The sequence below is a fragment of the Zeus faber genome (assembly GCF_960531495.2).
Source record: "Zeus faber genome assembly, chromosome: 7".
NCBI classification, from domain to species: domain Eukaryota; kingdom Metazoa; phylum Chordata; class Actinopteri; order Zeiformes; family Zeidae; genus Zeus; species Zeus faber.
The window spans coordinates 1546892-1566365 of NC_137203.1; the positions used below are offsets into that span (position 1 = coordinate 1546892).

The 19474-nt window shown below is 42.3% G+C and overlaps 1 protein-coding gene across 1 annotated transcript in view; it reads left to right on the plus strand.

Moving 5' to 3' along the window:
* Positions 1–18888, plus strand: part of znf608 (zinc finger protein 608) — a gene marked incomplete at both ends in the record, with an annotated part of 23233 nt that extends 4345 nt beyond the window's left edge. Inside the window, 8 exons of the mRNA XM_080003741.1 lie at positions 2696–2972; positions 11331–11418; positions 11745–14223; positions 15187–15649; positions 16199–16356; positions 16633–16768; positions 17615–17668; positions 18455–18888. Of these exons, the coding sequence (XP_079859867.1) occupies positions 2696–2972; positions 11331–11418; positions 11745–14223; positions 15187–15649; positions 16199–16356; positions 16633–16768; positions 17615–17668; positions 18455–18888 (4089 nt within the window). The remainder of the gene's footprint in view (positions 1–2695; positions 2973–11330; positions 11419–11744; positions 14224–15186; positions 15650–16198; positions 16357–16632; positions 16769–17614; positions 17669–18454) is intronic.
* Positions 18889–19474: the final 586 nt, after the last annotated feature.

Here is a 19474-nt window from a genome sequence, read left to right on the forward strand (position 1 = left end):
TACTGTAAATACCATTATAATAAATAATATGATGATGTCATAAAGCGTCTTACTGTAAATATCATTATAATAAAGAATATGATGACGTCATAAAGCGTCTTCCTGTAAATACTATAGGAAATAATATGATGACATCATAAAGCGTCTTACTGAAAATATTATAGTAAATAATATAATGACATCATAAAGATTCTTACTGTAAATATCATTATAATAAATAAGATGATGACATCATTAACCATCTTACTGTAAATATCATTATAATAAATAATATGATGGCGTCAAACAGCTTCTTACTGTAAATATCATCATAGTAAATAATATGATGACGTCATAAACCGTTTGACTGTTAATATCATTGTAAATAATATGACATCATAAAGCTTCTTACTGTAAATATCATTTATAGTAAATAATATGATGTCATCAAGCGTCTTACTGTAAATATCATTATAGTAAATAATATGATGACATCATAAAGCTTCTTACTGTAAATATCATTTTTAGTAAATTAGATGATGTCATCAAGCGTCTTACTGTAAATATCATAGTAAATAATATGATGACATCATAAAGCTTCTCACTGTAAATATAATCTCCTTCATTTTAGAACCAGAAAATGCAAACCTACTGACGTGTCAGTTCACCAAAGTCTAACTGAATATTTGGGTCAGAGTTGTTCGGTTTTTCACTAATATGAAGAAGAAGAAGAAGAAGAATCTTTAATTGTCACACAGCACACCACACTACAACACATGCACGCACACACACACGCACACACACACACACACATGCACATGCTTTGGATGGTGGCCGGTGAAATGAGCAGTGCACTGCGCCACCGTGCCACAATATCTTCTCCGTATGTTGATTGATTTGGTTTAAATCCAAACCATAAGATCCTTGTGACATAATGGTTTTAATGACACCTCAGCCGTGTTCGTAGCTTATGCTGAAGTATGTCTTCCACATAGTGTTGCCGGGTTGGACATATTTCAGTGTGAAATGCATTGGTCAGTTTTAATAATATCTGCTCTGTATGTGGATCCATGTGGATGAAAGTTCAACCACGAGGTCTTTGTGACAGCGCGGTACAAACAAGACCAAGTTGGTGTTCGAGTTTTTAACTGTAAATGTAATGTAGATGTAAATAAGAGACACACAAGGTGAAAAATACAAAGACTAGTAGTTTTATATAATATAATATTATATTACATTGTATTGTATTGTATTATATTATACTATATTATATCATATTATATTGTATTATATTATATTATATTATATTATATTATATTGTATTATGTTATATTATATTATGTTATATGATATAATATTATACTATAGTATATTATATTATATTATACAATATTATATTATCCTATAGTATATCATATGATATTATATTATATTATCTTATATTATATTATATTGTATTATATTACGTGATATTATATTATATTCTATTAAATTGTATTATATTATATTATATTCAGCATAAAGCTATGGTAAAGGGTAGTGGAGGCTAGGTTAGGAGGAGAGGTGGGGATCAGCGAGCAGCACTATGGTTTCATGCCAGGAAAGAGTACTACAGGTGACATGTTTGCTTTAAGAATGCTGATGGAAAAGTACAGGGAAGGCCAGAGGGAGTTGCACTGTGTCTTTGTGGATTTAGAGAAAGCATATGATAGGGTGCCGAGAGAGGAAGTGTGGCATTGCATGAGGAAGTCAAGGGCGGCAGAGAAGTAGGTAAGAGTGGTACAGGATATGTATGAGGCAGTCAGTCAGTAGTAAGGTGTGTAGTAGGCGTGACCAAGGCACCAAAGTGGAGGTGGGACTGCATCAAGGATCAGCTCTGAGCCCTTTCTTGTTGCAGTGGTGATGGACAGGTTAACAGATGAAATCAGGAAGGAGTCTCTGTGGACTATGATGTTCATGGATGACACTGTGATCTGTAGTGAGAGTAGGGAGCAGGTGGAGGAGAGCCTGGAGAGGTGGAGGCAGCATTAGAGAGAAGAGCAATGAAAGCCTGCAGGAGTAAGACACAATACATGTGCCTGAATGGGAGGGAGGGCGGAGAAAAGCTGAGAATGCAAGGAGTGGAGGTGGAGAAGGTGGATGAGTTCAAGGCTAGATTGAGATGGTTTGGACACGTGTGGAGGAGAGATGAGAGTTGCATTGGGAGAAGGAGGCTGAGGGTGGAGCTGCCAGGCAAGAGGAAAAGAGGAAGCCAAAGAGAAGCTTGATGGAGGTGCTGAGGGAGGACATGCAGGCGGGTGGTGTCAGGGAGGAAGATGCAGAGCACAAGGTATTGGAGGCAGATGATCCGCTGTGGCCACCTCTAACGAGAGCAGCACAAATAGGAAGAGGAAGAAGATAATATATTCTATTATATTATACTGGATATAAACCTCATCATTTGATCAAAACCCTGTAATGAGCTGTGTATGAGGCAGAAAAAACACTGAATACAATTTATAAAAACACTTTATATTAATTTCACATAAACTTTCCAGTGTCTGTGTGTTTTCTTGGCAGTGTTAGTGCCTTGCTCAGGGAGTCGAACCCCCAACCCTGTCATCGGCGACACTAGAGATATTATATATTTTACTGTATTTACTGTTTTTATTATTATTTCCAATTAAAATCCTGTTAACAAACTCACTATGTGACTCTCTCTCCTCCTTTCTTCCAGGTGGACCCCATGTTCACGGTTCCGGCCCCCCCGGCCCCTGTGGCTCCTGGGGCCCCAAGCGGGTCCCCACCCGGGGCCCCATACTTCCCCCCTCTGGCCATGCCCCCCTCTAGCCCGAGGCAGCTGGTGGTGAGGACTCGCTCCGTGGGCACCAACACCCAGGACGGGGGCTCCCCGGGGGCGCCAGAGGGCCCCCAGGAGCCAGCTTCCATGGGGCCCTGCCAGCCGGGCACCAGCGTCAATCTGGAGGGAATCGTCTGGCATGAGACTGAGGAGGGTGAGACACGAGTGTACAGTCTGATATTGTACAGTCTGATATTGTACAGTCTGATATTGTACAGTCTTCAGACTGTACAGTGTGATATTGGTTCTATGTGGATTGGTGCACTGTTTAATTGGTATAGTCTAATATTGGTCATATATTTGTACAGTGTTAAATTTGTGCAGTCTTATACTGGTACAGTCTGATATTGGTACAGTGTGAAATTGGTACATTCTGATATTAGTACAGTGTGATATTGCGCAGTGTGAAATTATTGGTGCAGTGTTAAATTGGTACAGTCTGACATTGGTACAGTCTTATATTTGTACAGTGTGATATTGTTCCAGTGTGATGTTGGTACAGTCTCATATTGGTACAGTGTGATTTAGGTACAATCTGATTTTGGTACAGTCTGATATAAGTAGAGTGTGATATTGGTACGGTCTGATATTTGTATAGTCTGATATTTGTACAGTATGATATTGGTACCATGTGATATTTGTACAGTATGATATTGGTACCATGTGATATTGGTACAGTCTGATATTGGTACACTGTGAAATTGGTATCGTATGATATTGGTACAGTATGATTTTGGTACAGTCTGATATTGGTACAGGGGGACTATTGGTACAGTGTAAAATTGGTACAGTATGGTATTGGTACAGTGTGATATTGGTACAGTGTGATATTGGTACAGTCTGATATTTGTACAGTGTTAAATTGGTACAGTATGATATTGGTACAGTCTTAAATTGGTACAGTATGATATTGGTACAGTGTGACATTTTACAGTATGATATTGGTACAGTCTGATATTGGTACAGTCTAATATTTGTCCAGTCTGATGTTGGTACAGTGTGATATTGGTATGGTGTAATATTGGTACATTCTTCAGACTGTACAGTGTGATATTGGTACTGTGTGGATTGGTGCACTGGTATATTGGTATAGTCAAATGTTGATCTTATGACACTGTACACTTGGTACAGTCTTATAATGGTACAGTCTAATATTGGTACAGTGTGAAATTGGTACAGTCTGATATAAGTACAGTATGATATTGTCACTGTGAAATTGTTACAGTCTGATTTTGGTACAGTGTGAAATTTGGGCAGTATAATATTGGTACAGTATGATATTTGTTCAGTCTGATATTGTTACAGTCTTATATTGGTACAGTGTGAAATTGGTAAAATGTGAAATTGGTACAGATTGATATTGGAACAGTGTGAAATTGGTACAGTATGATTTTGGTACAGTCGGATATTGATTCAGTCTGATGTTGGTACAGTATGATATTGGCACAATCTGATATTGGTGCAGTCTGAAATTGGTACAGTGTGAAATGGTATAGTATGATATTGGTACAGTGTGATATTTGTATGGTGTAATATTGGTACAGTGTGAAATTTTTGTAGTGTGAAATTGGAACAATCTGATGTTGATACAGTATGATGTTGGTACAGTCAGATATTTGTACAGTATGATACTGGTACCGTGCAAATTGGTACAGTGTGATATTGGTACAGTCTGATATTGGTACAGTGTGATATTAGTACAGTCAGATATTGGTCCAGTCTTATATTCGAACAGTACAAATTGGTACAGTCTGATATCTGTACAGTCTAATATTTTTACAGTGCAAAATTGGTACAGTCTGATATTTGTACAGTGTGATATTGGCACAGTATGAAATTGGTACAGTGTGAAATTGGTATAGCATGATTTTGGTACAGTCGGATATTTGTGCAGTCTAATATTGGTACATTCTTCAGACTGTACAGTGTGATATTGGTACTATGTGGATTGGTGCACTGGTATATTGGTATAGTCTAATATTGGTCTTATATTTGTACACTGTTAAATTGGTACAGTCTTATACTGGTTCATTCTGATATTAGTACAGTCTGATATTGCAACAGTCTGATATAAGTACAGTGTGATATTGGTCACTGTGAAATTGTTACAGTCTGATATTGGTACCCTGTGATATTGATACAGTGTGACAATGGTACAGTATGATATTGGTACAGTGTGATATTGGTACAGTGGGAAATCAGTACAGTCTGATATTGGTACAGTCTGATGTTCGTACAGTGTGATATTGGTATGGTGTAATATTGGTACAGTCTTCAGACTGTACAGTGTGATATTGGTACTGTGTGGATTGGTGCACTGGTATATTGGTGTAGTCTAATATTGTTATATTATATTTTTGTTATGTTATATTTGTACACTGTTAAATTGGTACAGTCTTATAGTGGTACAGTCTGATATTGGTACAGTCTGAAATTGGTATAAAATGATATTTGTACAGTATGATGTTGGTACAGTATGATATTGGTACAGTCTGATATCTGTACAGTATGATATTGGTATAGTGTGATAATGGTACATTGTGAAATTGGTACAGTCTGATTTTGGTACAGTATGAAATTCGTATAGTATGATATTGGTACAGGCGGATATTGGTACAGTCTGATATTTGTACAGTATGATGTTGGTACAGTCTGATATTGGTACAGTCTGATATGTGTACAGTATGATGTTGGTACAGTATGATATTGTTACAGTCCAATATTGGTACAGTCTTAGATTGGTACAGTGTGAAATTTGTAAAATGTGAATTTGGTACAGATTGATATTGGGACAGTATTATATTGGTACAGTATGATATTGGTACAGGGGGATATTGGTACAATATGATATTGGTACAGTCTGATATTGGGACAGTATTATATTGGTACAGTATGATATTGGTACTGTGTGGTTTTTGTACAGCATGATGTTGGTACAGTGTGATAATGGTACATTATGAAATTGGTACAGTCTGTTGTTGGGATATTGGTAGAATATGATATTGGTACAGTGCGAAACTGGTACAGTCTGATATTGGGACCCTCTGACATTGGTACAGTATGATATTAGTACAGTGTGAAATGGGTATAGTATGATATTGGTACAGGCAGATATTGGTACATTCTGTTATTTGTGCAGTATGATGTTGGTACAGTCTGATATTGGTACAGTCCAATATTGGTACAGTCTTAGATTGGTACAGTGTGAAATTGGTAAAATGTGAATTTGGTACAGATTGATATTGGAACAGTGTGAAATTGGTACAGTATGATATTGGTACAGTCTGATATTGGGACAGTATTATATTGGTACAGTATGATATTGGTACAGTCTGATATTGGTACAGTATGATATTGGTACAGTCTGATATTGGGACAGTATTATATTGGTACAGTATGATATTGGTACGGTCTGATATTGGGACAGTATTATATTGGTACAGTATGATATTGGTACGGTCTGATATTGGGACAGTATTATATTGGTACAGTATGATATTGGTACAGTCTGATATTGGGACAGTATTATATTGGTACAGTATGATATTGGTACAGTCTGATATTGGGACAGTATTATATTGGTACATTATGATATTGGTACAGGGGGATATTGGTACAATATGATATTGGTACAGTCTGATATTGGGACAGTATTGTTTTGGTACAGTATGATATTGGTACTGTGTGAAATTGGTACAGTCTGATATTGGTACAGTGTGAAATTCGTATAGTATGATATTGGTACAATCGGATTTTGATACAGTATGATGTTGGTACAGTATGATATTGGTACATTGTGAAATTGGTACAGTCTGTTGTTGAGATATTGGTACAATATGATATTGGTACAGTGCGAAACTGTTAGTCTGATATTGGGACAGTCTGATATTGGTACAGTATGATATTAGTACAGTGTGAAATGGGTATAGTATGATATTGGTACAGGCGGATATTGGTACATTCTGTTATTTGTTTAGTATGATGTTGGTACAGTCTGATATTGGTACAGTCCAATATTGGTACAGTCTGAGATTGGTACAGTGTGAAATTGGTAAAATTTGAAATTGGTACAGATTGATATTGGAACAGTGTGAAATTGGTACAGTATGATATTGGTACAGTCCAATATTGGTACAGTCTGAGATTGGTACAGTGTGAAATTGGTAAAATGTGAAATTGGTACAGATTGATATTGGAACAGTGTAAAATTGTGCGGTCTAATATTTGTACAGTATGATATTGGTACAGTCTGATATTGGTACAGTCTGATATTTGTACAGTATGATGTTGGTACAGTATGATATTGTTACAGTCCAATATTGGTACAGTGTGAAATTTGTATAGTATGATATTGGTACAGTCGGATTTTGATACAGTATGATGTTGGTACAGTATGATATTGGTAGTCTGATATTTGTACAGTATGATGTTGGTACAGTGTGATAATGGTACATTGTGAAATTGGTACGGTCTGTTGTTGGGATATTGGTAGAATATGATATTGGTATAGTGCGAAACTGGTACAGTCTGATATTGGTACAGTATGATATTAGTACAGTGTGAAATGGGTATAGTATGATATTGGTACAGGTACAGGCGGATATTGGTACGTTCTGTTATTTGTGCAGTATGATGTTGGTACAGTATGATATTGGTACAGTCCAATATTGGTACAGTCTTAGATTGGTACAGTGTGAAATTGGTAAAATGTGAATTTGGTACAGATTGATATTGGAACAGTGTGAAATTAGTACAGTATGATATTGGTACAGTCTGATATTGGGACAGTATTATATTTGTACAGTATGATATTGGTACAGTCTGATATTGGGACAGTATTATATTGGTACATTATGATATTGGTACAGGGGGATATTGGTACAATATGATATTGGTACAGTCTGATATTGGGACAGTATTGTTTTGGTACAGTATGATATTGGTACTGTGTGAAATTGGTACAGTCTGATATTGGTACAGTGTGAAATTTGTATAGTATGATATTGGTGCAGTATGATATTGGTACAGTCGGATTTTGTTACAGTATGATGTTGGTACAGTATGATATTGGTACAGTCAGATTTTTGTACAGTATGATGTTGGTACAGTATGATATTGTTACAGTCCAATATTGGTACAGTCTTAGATTGGTACAGTGTGAAATTTGTATAGTATGATATTGGTACAGTCGGATTTTGATACAGTATGATGTTAGTACAGTATGACATTGGTAGTCTGATATTTGTACAGTATGATGTTGGTACAGTCCAAAATCGGTACAGTCTTAGATTGGTACAGTGTGAAATTGGTAAAATGTGAATTTGGTACAGATTGATATTGGAACAGTGTGAAATTAGTACAGTATGATATTGGTACAGTCTCATATTGGGACAGTATTATATTGGTACAGTATGATATTGGTACAGTCTGATATTGGGACAGTATTATATTGGTACATTATGATATTGGTACAGGGGGATATTGGTACAATATGATATTGGTACAGTCTGATATTGGGACAGTATTGTTTTGGTACAGTATGATATTGGTACTGTGTGAAATTGGTACAGTCTGATATTGGTACAGTTTGAAATTCATATAGTATGATTTTGGTACAGTATGATATTGGTACAGTCGGATTTTGATACAGTATGATGTTGGTACAGTAGGATATTGGTACAGTCTGATATTTGTACAGTATGATGTTGGTGCGGTGTGATAATGGTACATTGTGAAACTGGTACAGTCTGATATTGGGACAGTCTGATATTGGTACAGTATGATATTAGTACAGTGTGAAATGGGTATAGTATGATATTGGTACAGGCGGATATTGGTACATTCTGTTATTTGTTTAGTATGATGTTGGTACAGTCTGATATTGGTACAGTGTAAAATTGTTTGGTCTAATATTTGTACAGTATGATATTGGTACTGTCTGATATTGGTACAGTCCAATATTGGTACAGTCTGAGATTGGTACAGTTTAAAATTGGTAAAATGTGAAATTGGTTCAGATATATATTGGAACAGTGTGAAATTGTGTGGTCTAATATTTGTACAGTATGATATTGGTACAGTCTGATATTTGTACAGTATGATATTGGTACAGTCTGATATTGGTACAGTGTAAAATTGTGCGTTCTAATATTTCTACAGTATGATATTGGTACAGTCTGATATTGGTACAGTCTGATATTTGTACAGTATGATATTGTTACACTATGATTTTGGGACAATATGATATTGGTACAGTGTGATATTGGCACAGTCTGATATTTGTACAGTCTTATACTAGTGCAGTGCAAAATTGGTACAGTTTGATATTTGTTCAGTCTGATATTGGTACAGTATGATATTGGCACAGTCTGATATTTGTACAGTCTTATACTAGTGCAGTGCAAAATTGGTACAGTTTGATATTTGTTCAGTCTGATATTGGTACAGTATGATATTGGTACAGTATGATATTGGTATAGTCTGATATTGGTACAGTCTGATATTTGTACAGTATGATATTGGTACAGTATGATATTGGTACAGTATGATATTGGTATAGTCTGATATTGGTACAGTCTGATATTTGTACAGTATGATATTGGTACAGTATGATATTGGTACAGTCTGATATTGGTACAGTCTGATATTTGTACAGTATGATATTGGTACAGTATGATATTGGTACATTGGGAAATTGGTACAGTCTGATGTTGGTGCCGTCTGATAGTGATACAGTGTGAAATTGGTACAGTATGATATTGGTACAGTGTGATACTTGTACAATATGATATTGGTACAGTGTGAAATTGGTACAGTCTGATGTAGGTACACTTCGAAATTGGTAAAATGTGAAATTGGTACAGTCTTATGTTGGTACAGTGTGAAATTTGTACAGTGTGAAAATTGTGCAGTCTAATATTGGTACAGTCTTATCGGGTACAGTATGATATTGGTACAGTATGGAATTGGTACAGTCCGATATTGGTACAGTGTGATATTGGTACAGTTTGAAATTGGTATAGAATGATTTTGGTACAGTCTGATATTGGTACAGTATGATATTGGTACACATGAAATTGGTACAGAGGGATATTGGTACAATATGATATTGGTACAGTATGGAATTGGTACAGTCTGAAATTTGTACAGTATGATGTTGGTACAGGGGGATATTGGTACAATATGATATTGGTACAGTATGATTTTGGTACAGTGTGATATTGGTACAGTCTGATATTGGTACAGGCTGATATTTGTAAAGTATGACATTGGTTCAGTTTGATATCAGTACATTGTGAAATTTGTACAGTTTAATGGTGGTACAGTCTGATGTTGGTACAGTGTGGTGTTGGTACAGTGTGAAATTTGTGCAGTAAATTATTGGTACAGTACAATATTCGTACAGTCTGATGTTTTTCAGTCTGACATTTGTAACGTGTGAAATCGGTACAGTCTGATATTTGTACAGTGTGATAATGGTACAGTATGATATTGGTACAGTATGATGTTGCTACAGGGGGAGATTGGCACAACATGATATTGGTACACATGAAATTGGTACAGGGGGATATTGGTACAATATGATATTGGTACAGTCTGGAATTGGTACAGTCTGATATTGGTACAGTCTGATATTTGTAGAGTATGATATTGGTACAGACTGATATTTGTACATTGTGAAATTTGTACAGTTTAATGTTGGTACAGTGTGATGTTGGTACAGTGTGAAATTTGTGCAGTATTATATTGGTACAGTACAATATTGGTACAGTCTGATGTTTTTTCAGTCTGACATTTGTACAGTGTGAAATCGGTACAGTCTGATATTGGTACAGTATGAAATTCACGCAGTATAATATTGGTACAGTATGATATTGGTACAGGGGGATATTGGTGAAAGGTGAAATTGGTACAGATTCATGTTGGTACAGTGTGAAACTGGTATAATATGATATTGGTACAGTCTGATGTTGGTTCAGTCTGATATTGGTACCGTGTGATATTTGTACAGTATGATGTTTATACAGTCTGATATTGGTACAGGGGGATATTGGTACAATATGATATTGGTACAGTGTGAAATTGGTACAGTCTGATATTGGTACAGTCTGTTATTTGTAGGGTATGATATTGGTACAGTCTGATATTGGTTCAGTGTGAAATTGGTACAGTCTGACTTTGGTAAAGTATGATATTGGTACACTGTGATATGGGTACAGCATGATATTAGTACAGTGTGATATTGGTTAATTGTGAAATTACATTTCACTGCATATATGTATGAAAGTATGTATATGTAAGTGACAAATAAAAATCTTGAATCTTGAAATTGGTATAGTCTGATGTTGGTACAGTGTGATATTGGTACAGTGTGAAATCTGTGCAGTGTAATATTGGTACAGTACAATATTGGTACAGTCAGGTATTTGTCCAGTATGATATTGGTACAGTGTGATATTGGTACAGTCTGTTGTTGGTACAGTTGGGTGATGTGCTCCCTGTGCTGTGTCAGGTGTTCTGGTGGTGAACGTCACCTGGAGAAAGAGGACCTACGTTGGGACACTCTTGGACTGTACCAAACACGACTGGGCCCCTCCAAGGTAACACAACCAGCCATCTTTCTGTCTTTCTGTCTTTCTTTCCACAGCCTTCATGAAGCCTTTCACTCGTAATTGTTGTTTGTGTTTTTTATCTGCTTTCCTTTATTTTGTGTATTTTTGTCTGTGTATCAAAGGCCCATTCTTTTGACCAAGCAAAAGATAATAGGTACAGAACTCAATTCATAAACATTTTCTTCTGTGTTTTACATTTCACAAGACCTGATCAGCATAAGTTGACCAACATTTTGGTCTTTCAGCATCGTGTGAAGGATCTAGTTTCCCGGGGTTTGTTTCTTTACAAACGGTTTTCTCTCTTATTCTCCCAGGTTTTGTGAGTCTCCATCCAGTGACCCTGAGATGCCGGGTGGACGTGGCCGAGGAAAGCGCTTGCGGTTGGCCATAGCCGAGCGACCCTGCATGGACCCCCTCCCCCCCACCAAGGTCAGGGGCCTATCGCAGCACAGGAGTCGTGGAGGGGGTGTAGCTGGAGCCGCCGGAGCCCTCCACGGCAAGGGGCGGAGAGGCAGCCTGAACCTGATGAACAGCAGCTGCCGAGCGCCTCCGTCCTTCTTCACGGTGGAGGAGGTGAAGCCCTCGCTCTCCTCTGTGAAGCGGAAGAACAAGCCGCCGGCCGACCTGGACCTCAGCTTGGTCTCCGACGACATCAAAAATGGGAATGGGAAGAGGATGCGAGCCAAGTCCCGCAGCGCGCCCTCCACACCGCAGGGGAAGTCTGACCCCTCCTTCATGGATCCGGGGGGAGGCTGCGCCTCCTCCCCACCTCCCCCTCCCATCCTCATCGATTGCCCCCACCCAAACTGCACCAAGCGCTACAAGCACATCAATGGCCTGCGCTACCACCAGACACACGCTCACTTGGAGGCCGAAGGGCAACGGAAACCAGAGCTGGAGGCAGTGAAGGACGTGGAGAGCGAGGAGCGCCTGTCTGACTGTGAGGACGGCATGGGTGGCATGACCTACGACCTCTCTGAGCCTGGGAATAACAGCACTAATGGTAACAGTACCGGCTCCTCGAAGAAGGCCACTCCACTGTACAAGGTTACCACTGTGGGTTCTCCTAAGAACCGGAGGCTGCTGCTCAGCACCGACCACAGCCCCACAACCAAAACCAGACGAACCTCACTGCTCAAGGACGGACTCATTGACGACCTGAGCAACCTGCCAATCATCTCCAACATGACTGTCGTGCTGGAGAACTGCATGGTACCGGACAGGAACTCCATCGTAGAAATGCCAAAGCTAGAGGCTGAGGGTTTGATTGATAAGAAGGGAGTAGGGTGTGACAAGGGAAAAAAGGCCAATGGGAAAGTGGATAAGTTGTCCAAGTCTCGGGCCAACCGTCCCATTGCTCCGGCTCCTGCACCCCCAAAGCTGATTGCCATCCCAAACACCATCTACCCAACCAGCACCAGCACAGCGGATTCCACCAACACACAACAGCAACAGCAGCAACAGCAGCCCTCGCCCATGGCCGCCGTGGGCCTCACTAGTAAGAATCTCCCTCTGAAGCCCATTAAACCAAAGCTGAGTATCGTTGCGGAGCCGAGTATGGTCAAAGCCACATTGGTCGCCTGTAGCAAGGAGACAAGGAAGAAGGAGAAACGAAGGCTCAAGGACAAACACAACAAAGACTCACTCACCAGGGCATCCAACGGGGACTGTGGCAGCATCAAAATGGAGGATGGAAGTGGGGGATCCAAAATGGCCAGCAAAGATGCTCCTGGAAGCCTTCTAAAGGAGCACCTCAGTAAACAGGAGGTGTTGAATGGGCTGACAGAAAGCCAGGAGAGCAGGATGGCTAGTATCCGCGCTGAGGCCGACAAGGTCTACACCTTCACCGACAACGCCCCGAGCCCCTCCATCGGCACCTCCTCACGTCTAGACGCTGCAGGTGGCTGCATGGGAACTGATGGGAGCAGTAAGAACAACAGCCCCGCCTACTCTGACATCTCCGATGCTGGGGAGGATGGGGGGTCTTCCGAATGTCGCCCAGAGGGCCCAAGGTCCAAGTCTGGTCCTGCAGTCACCACAGAGGTGACTTCCAGCAGTAACCAGGGAAACCCTGGCAAAACCCCTCCTACGGCGCCTGTCCTGGTGTCGAAAGACCCCCAGTCCCCATATTACCACGGGTATGACTCCTACTACCTGCAGGGGTACAATCACTGCAGCACGGCCTTCCACAAGGGCACAGCTCATGACCACAAGTGCAAAGACCGGAAGGAGGAAGTCAAAGACGACGACAGAAGCTCCTCCCACGAGTTCTCGGACTGTAAAAAGGCAGATGGCCCGGCGCCGTCACAGCTTCAGCTGGCGATGAGTCAGACTCAGACGGCGTTGGCCCAGTCTCTCTACTATGGCCAGTACGCCAGAGGACTCTACATGGACCAGAAACTGTTGTTGGGCTCCAAATGCTGCGATCAGCCGCCCGGCGCCAAGCAGCGAGCCGACAGGGGACATGGAGGGACCGGCAGAGACAGTGAGGAGGTTAAACATGCGGTCGGGGGTTCGGTAGGAGGACCCATGCCAGCTAAAGGCCCAGACGCCGCCAAAGGTTGCTGTCCTAAACCCATCCTGTCCTACGGAGAGATTGGAGAAAGAGGAGGCAGGGGTGAGCGGGGCCCGGGTGTCGCCCCCCAGCAGCACAGCAGTATGCTGGACCAACACCAGGCCTTGCTGAAAGACTGCGATGACATCAAGTCATCTTTATCATCTTCTTCCTCTTCCTCTTCTCTTCACAACCCAAACAGTCAGACAGATCTGGACTCAAATGTTTCCTATTCCAGTGTAAGTTTCTCTTTCTGTCTCTAGCTCCTGCTGCTGTTGTGTTTAACTGACTGTTGTGGATGAACAAAGTATCTCAAAGAGCTTGGTAGCGTTTTGTACGACAAAAACCAATTGGTGCTAATGGTGACGATGTGCCCCTTGTGGTCCCGTGGATGTACTTTGCATTCTACACCAGTCGTTAAACTGAAAGCAAAACCGTGCTGTGTGATGTGCAAGTGGTTTCAAGGTGCGAGTGGGAAGAGAGAGGAATGTGTGTTGTTTAAACATTAGCCATAAATGGAAAAGATTCAAAACAAAAAAAGCTAAATGATCTTTTATAATGCATTCGTGTTTGTTTTGATAGCAACATTGTTTCCTACAAATTCTTGTACGGATTTTTAACTTCTCATTTCATGCCGGGTTTGTAACAGCTCTTAATAATTGGGGTTAACAAACTCCAATTAATGCATCTTTGAGAGCAGAGTGTGGCTGCTTTGTGTGGATTCATCGGAGGGCTGTGAAGAGCTGCTTTGCTCCACGTTGGGCTTCTTTCTGTGGGCTGGGTGTCAAACATGTCCTGTTTTACGACACTGTGGCCGACTTTGTTTTCATTCCACTTTCCAACGGCCATCGTTTCAAGTGTCACCATCCTTCACCAGCATCCCTCCGTTTGCTGCTCGGTCTCAAGTGCCCAGTGTTTCCTCTATAGTTGCTCTGCAGCGGTGGGCCACCTCAGCCCCTGCGTCTCAACACCAAAGTAGCTCCATTTCTCCCTAAAAGCTCTAACCAGAGCCAGCCCAACGCTAGCATTACCACTTTTACCCCAAAAAGTCAGTTGTAGCTCTGCAACTGCCCATAGAACCCTAACCTGGGACAGAATGATGGACGGATGTTGACCCTGCAGTGGCCCCCACTCACCACTGTTAACTCAGACCTATAGGGGAAACACTGCGACAGCCACCAACTCTTTTCCCATCAATCTAGCCCTCAGACGGCCACGCCTGGGCGCACCGCCGTCCCCACAGCAAGTTCTCCCAGCTCCCAGAGGCCGAGGGCGGAGACCATGACAGGGCAAAGGAATGGGGAGCGAGCCCGGAGCCTGCCGGGGCCAAGATGGCCACCGTTGGAGGCGTGGGGGGAGGTGAGAGGGGCGGAGCCAGCGGTGACTCCAGAAAGGCCAGGGCTCACGGGTCCCACCACCTCCCCCACCCCGCTGACTCGGAGGGCGCCGACCGGCCGGAGGGGCTGGACGAGTCGGGCCAGGAGCCCCTGGGGGGGTTGGCCGAGGAATCCCATAGCGCCCGGGCGGCTGTGTCCCCACCCATGCCCCCCCAGCAGCCCTACATCCAGTACCAGCACCCCTCCTACCCCCCCTACCTGGCCTTGTGTGAGGGCGGTCGGGGCTCGTTCCGAGGAGCCTCCCCCGGCGTGGTCCACAACTACCCCGGTAAGACCCCATCCTACCACCTGCCTGGACCAGGACGTTACTGTAGACTACAGAGCCCTCTGACCCTGGACCCCAGGGTGGAAAGTAATGAAGTACAAGTACTTTGTTACTGTACTTTCTACATTTTTCAAGTATCTTTGCTTATTTAAGTCCATACGGTTTTGCAGACTTTTAGCTTTGACTCCACTACATTTCAAAGCAAATATCTGTACTTATTACTACATTTCTAACACACACCCATATATATATATATATATATATATATATATATATATATATATATATATATATATATATATATATATATATATCAAATGTAATAATTTATTGTAAATTATAATCGGGATCGGCATAAGCATCATCTACACAATAAAAGGTCCAGTAGTACTTTATGAAGTATAACAGATATTTTGTGTCAGGAAACAGGATATGGCAAGTACTGTGTGTGTGTGTGTGTGTGTGTGTGTGTGTGTGTGTGTGTGTGTGTGTGTGTGTGTGTGTGTGTGTGTGTGTGTGTGTGTGTGTGTGTGTGTGTGTGTGTGTGTGCAGGGTACCACTACCCCCTGTATGGTAAGACCGCTGGCAGGGAGGACCTGGATGGGACCGGCCGGGGGGACGCTGGGGGGTCCAAAGCCTCCGTGGAGCAGCCGGCAGTGGAGCTGCTCCCCCAGCCCGGGGCGCTGCAGTACCACGGGAAGTCCCCCGCCGTGAGTGCACCCCCTGCTGGCCTTGGTTTGTGTTGCATTCCATTGAGGTCAGAACTCGTAAAACTTCGACCTTCTACTTGGAAAAGTACAAAGGAACGGCCATTTCAGTTGGAATTCCAAGTCAGATTTTCAGGGTTAATTGCTCAGAAGGGAACATTTAGCTGCAGCTTAGCATCTCACTACACATGGCAAATCCTACTGAAACAGCATTTAATGAATGTGAATCTTGGTTGTGTGTGTGTGTGTGTGTGTGTGTGTGTGTATGCGTGCGCGCAGCCCGGAGATAAAGGCTCGCCCGAGGGAGAGAGAGAGTCTGATCGAGTGTCTCTCGCCCGCCACCTCCACACACACCACCACACCCACCTGGGGGTGAGCTACAACCTGCTGGCGGCGCAGTATGACCTCTATCCGGGTACGACAACACCCCGACACGCTGTTCATCAGAGTTTTAGCTTTTTCTTGCTGCGTTTTGCGGTTCCTACTCCATTGAAATTAAACTGTTCCATGAAAACTGAACGGAACTGTTTTGCTGACATTGATGGTATGTGGTTCAGTCGCTTCTGTACGACCCAATTTTAACGCCTCTCAATGTCTGAACTTACTGTATCTTATCTTGAAGTTGTGTGTAGAAGTTAGTGCTTCTAGTCGTGAGGTTGCAGATCGCAAACAGCTCAATACTTTCTCCCATGGCGATGCAACATGCTGGTGCAACGTGGCGGTGCAACATGCTGGTGCAACGTGGCGGTGCAACATGCTGGTGCAACGTGGCGGTGCAACATGCTGGTGCAACGTGGCGGTGCAACATGCTGGTGCAACGTGGCGGTGCAACATGCTGGTGCAACGTGGCGGTGCAACATGCTGGTGCAACATGGCGGCCTCCATGGAAGCATACCCACTCTCTATGGAGAAAAAAAACTCTCATTCTAAGACAACAAAAACACAACAATTCTTATTTTCATGGGATTAGAAACTCAATAAAACATTCTTATGGATATTTTATTCCATTTCTGCCAAGTCCGTGATGTCAACTCTACACACTGCACCTTTGAAGTCCTGTGGTATCAGTGAATGGTTCTTCTCTGCATCTTCCCGTTGCGTTAGTTTGTGGGTGGATGAGCGTCCGCTGCTCACTCGGCGTGCACGTCTTCATTTAATATTTGTGCCGTCGACTCCTCCTTCTGTGCAGATTAACAGCGAAGGTGCATCAGAGTTTCACTGTCTCTAAATTATTTAATCGCGCTTTGTTCTTGTGTTAAAGGTTTGAGTTCCCGATCTCTGGTCTCTGGCCAGCAGGGGGTAGGACACTCCACCGGTACGCTGCTTCACCATAACACATTGATATTACCGTGTTATTACAGTGTTATCACAGTGTTACTGAAGTGTAATTACAGTGTTATTACAGGAGGATGTTCCATAACGCGCTGATATTACAGTGTTAGTTGGTAGCTGTTGTAAAGACGTGATCAGATCTTCTCTGTCTCCGTCTCCATAGAAGCAGAGGTGAAGAAGTAGCTCCGTGTGACCTTGGTCGCACGTGCAACAGCAGACATATCAGACATCGACTCCACGGTGTCACATAAAGCCCTGCCGCCCTGAGGGCCAACATGGCAAACTCTGAATAATATTTCATCTCTTTCTAATGACGGCCGACCGTTTTGTTACACCTCCACGGAGCAGAGAGACAGAAGGACAGACGGAGGGATGGACGCACAACATACTGTGCCAGTCGACAGAGACAGATTTTTAAAGCTTTTTTGATTTTGGTCATTTGACAGGAAGTGGAGTGTACGAAAAGAAAAGAAAACAAGAAGATCCAGCCAATCACAAGCTGCGTCCTCGACTTTCTAAATGCACATTTATCGTAGTGAGACATCTTGAGACTGAATGTACTTTCCAGGACTCGTTAGAAGATAAAGAGTGTTAAAGCCTCACCACCTCCATCATGGTTATTATCCTCCTCCTTCTTCATGGAGCGCTCCTCTTCTCATCGTGCTGTATTTCTGATCTGTACTTGACTGTAAAACCATGTTGATTGTATCGTTTCTATGTGAGCGTAACTTCCCATCCACCGCCCACCGCCGCCATGTGCTGTATATAGTCTGTAGATCCAGAGCACCGACCGGCTTCACCCTGATCAACCTGATCACCCTGATCACCCTGATCAACCTGATCACCCTGATCACCCTGATCACCCTGATCAACCTGATCACCCTGATCACCATGATCACCCTGATCAACCTGATCACCATGATCACCCTGATCACCCTGATCAACCTGATCACCCTGATCACCATGATCACCCTGATCAACCTGATCACCCTGATCAACCTGATCACCCTGATCACCCTGATCAACCTGATCACCCTGATCACCCTGATCAACCTGATTACCCTGATCACCCTGATCACCCTGATCACCCTGATCAACCTGATCACCCTGATCACCCTGATCAACCTGATCACCCTGATCACCCTGATCACCATGATCAACCTGATCAACTTGTTCACTCTGGTCAACGTCATCAACGTTTAACTCCTCAGGGGAGCGGGGTGGGGTGGGGGTGGGGGTGCGGTGGGCGTGGGGTGGGGGGGGCAGGATCCCTTTTCCCTGATAAGAAAAGAAAAATAGTTATTGGTGCCACGGCCTACTTCACACCTAATCTGGATCCGGAACCTTCCCCCTATTTGCTGTCAGATGAACCGCGTTTGAGTTTCACATCCCATAATATGGAAAATGGGAGAACTAGTAGTTTGCTCAGCTGGACTTAAAGGGAAAAACTTCTTTCATACAATGTTTGCAAAGTGTGAACAAAAATTCAAATTTACACAATTCACTGATATCAAATATAAAGAGACTTTTATTGATCGTGAATGTGTTACATCACGTGATCGTTGTTATGACGTCATTCTTTTATGTCGCTGACTTATTTACTTTGTTTTTAGCCCGTTTCCGATAAAGAAATGCGACTGACATAACTTCCGGTTGGAAGTTGGTTCTGTGGTTCTGTGCCCCGGGCCTCCACAGAAACCAACAGACCTCGGCTTGGTGCTCGTCGTTTGTCGGATTGGGTGTGAAGCGCTGAAGACATGGGAGGGATACTCCCATTCTGCACGCTGTG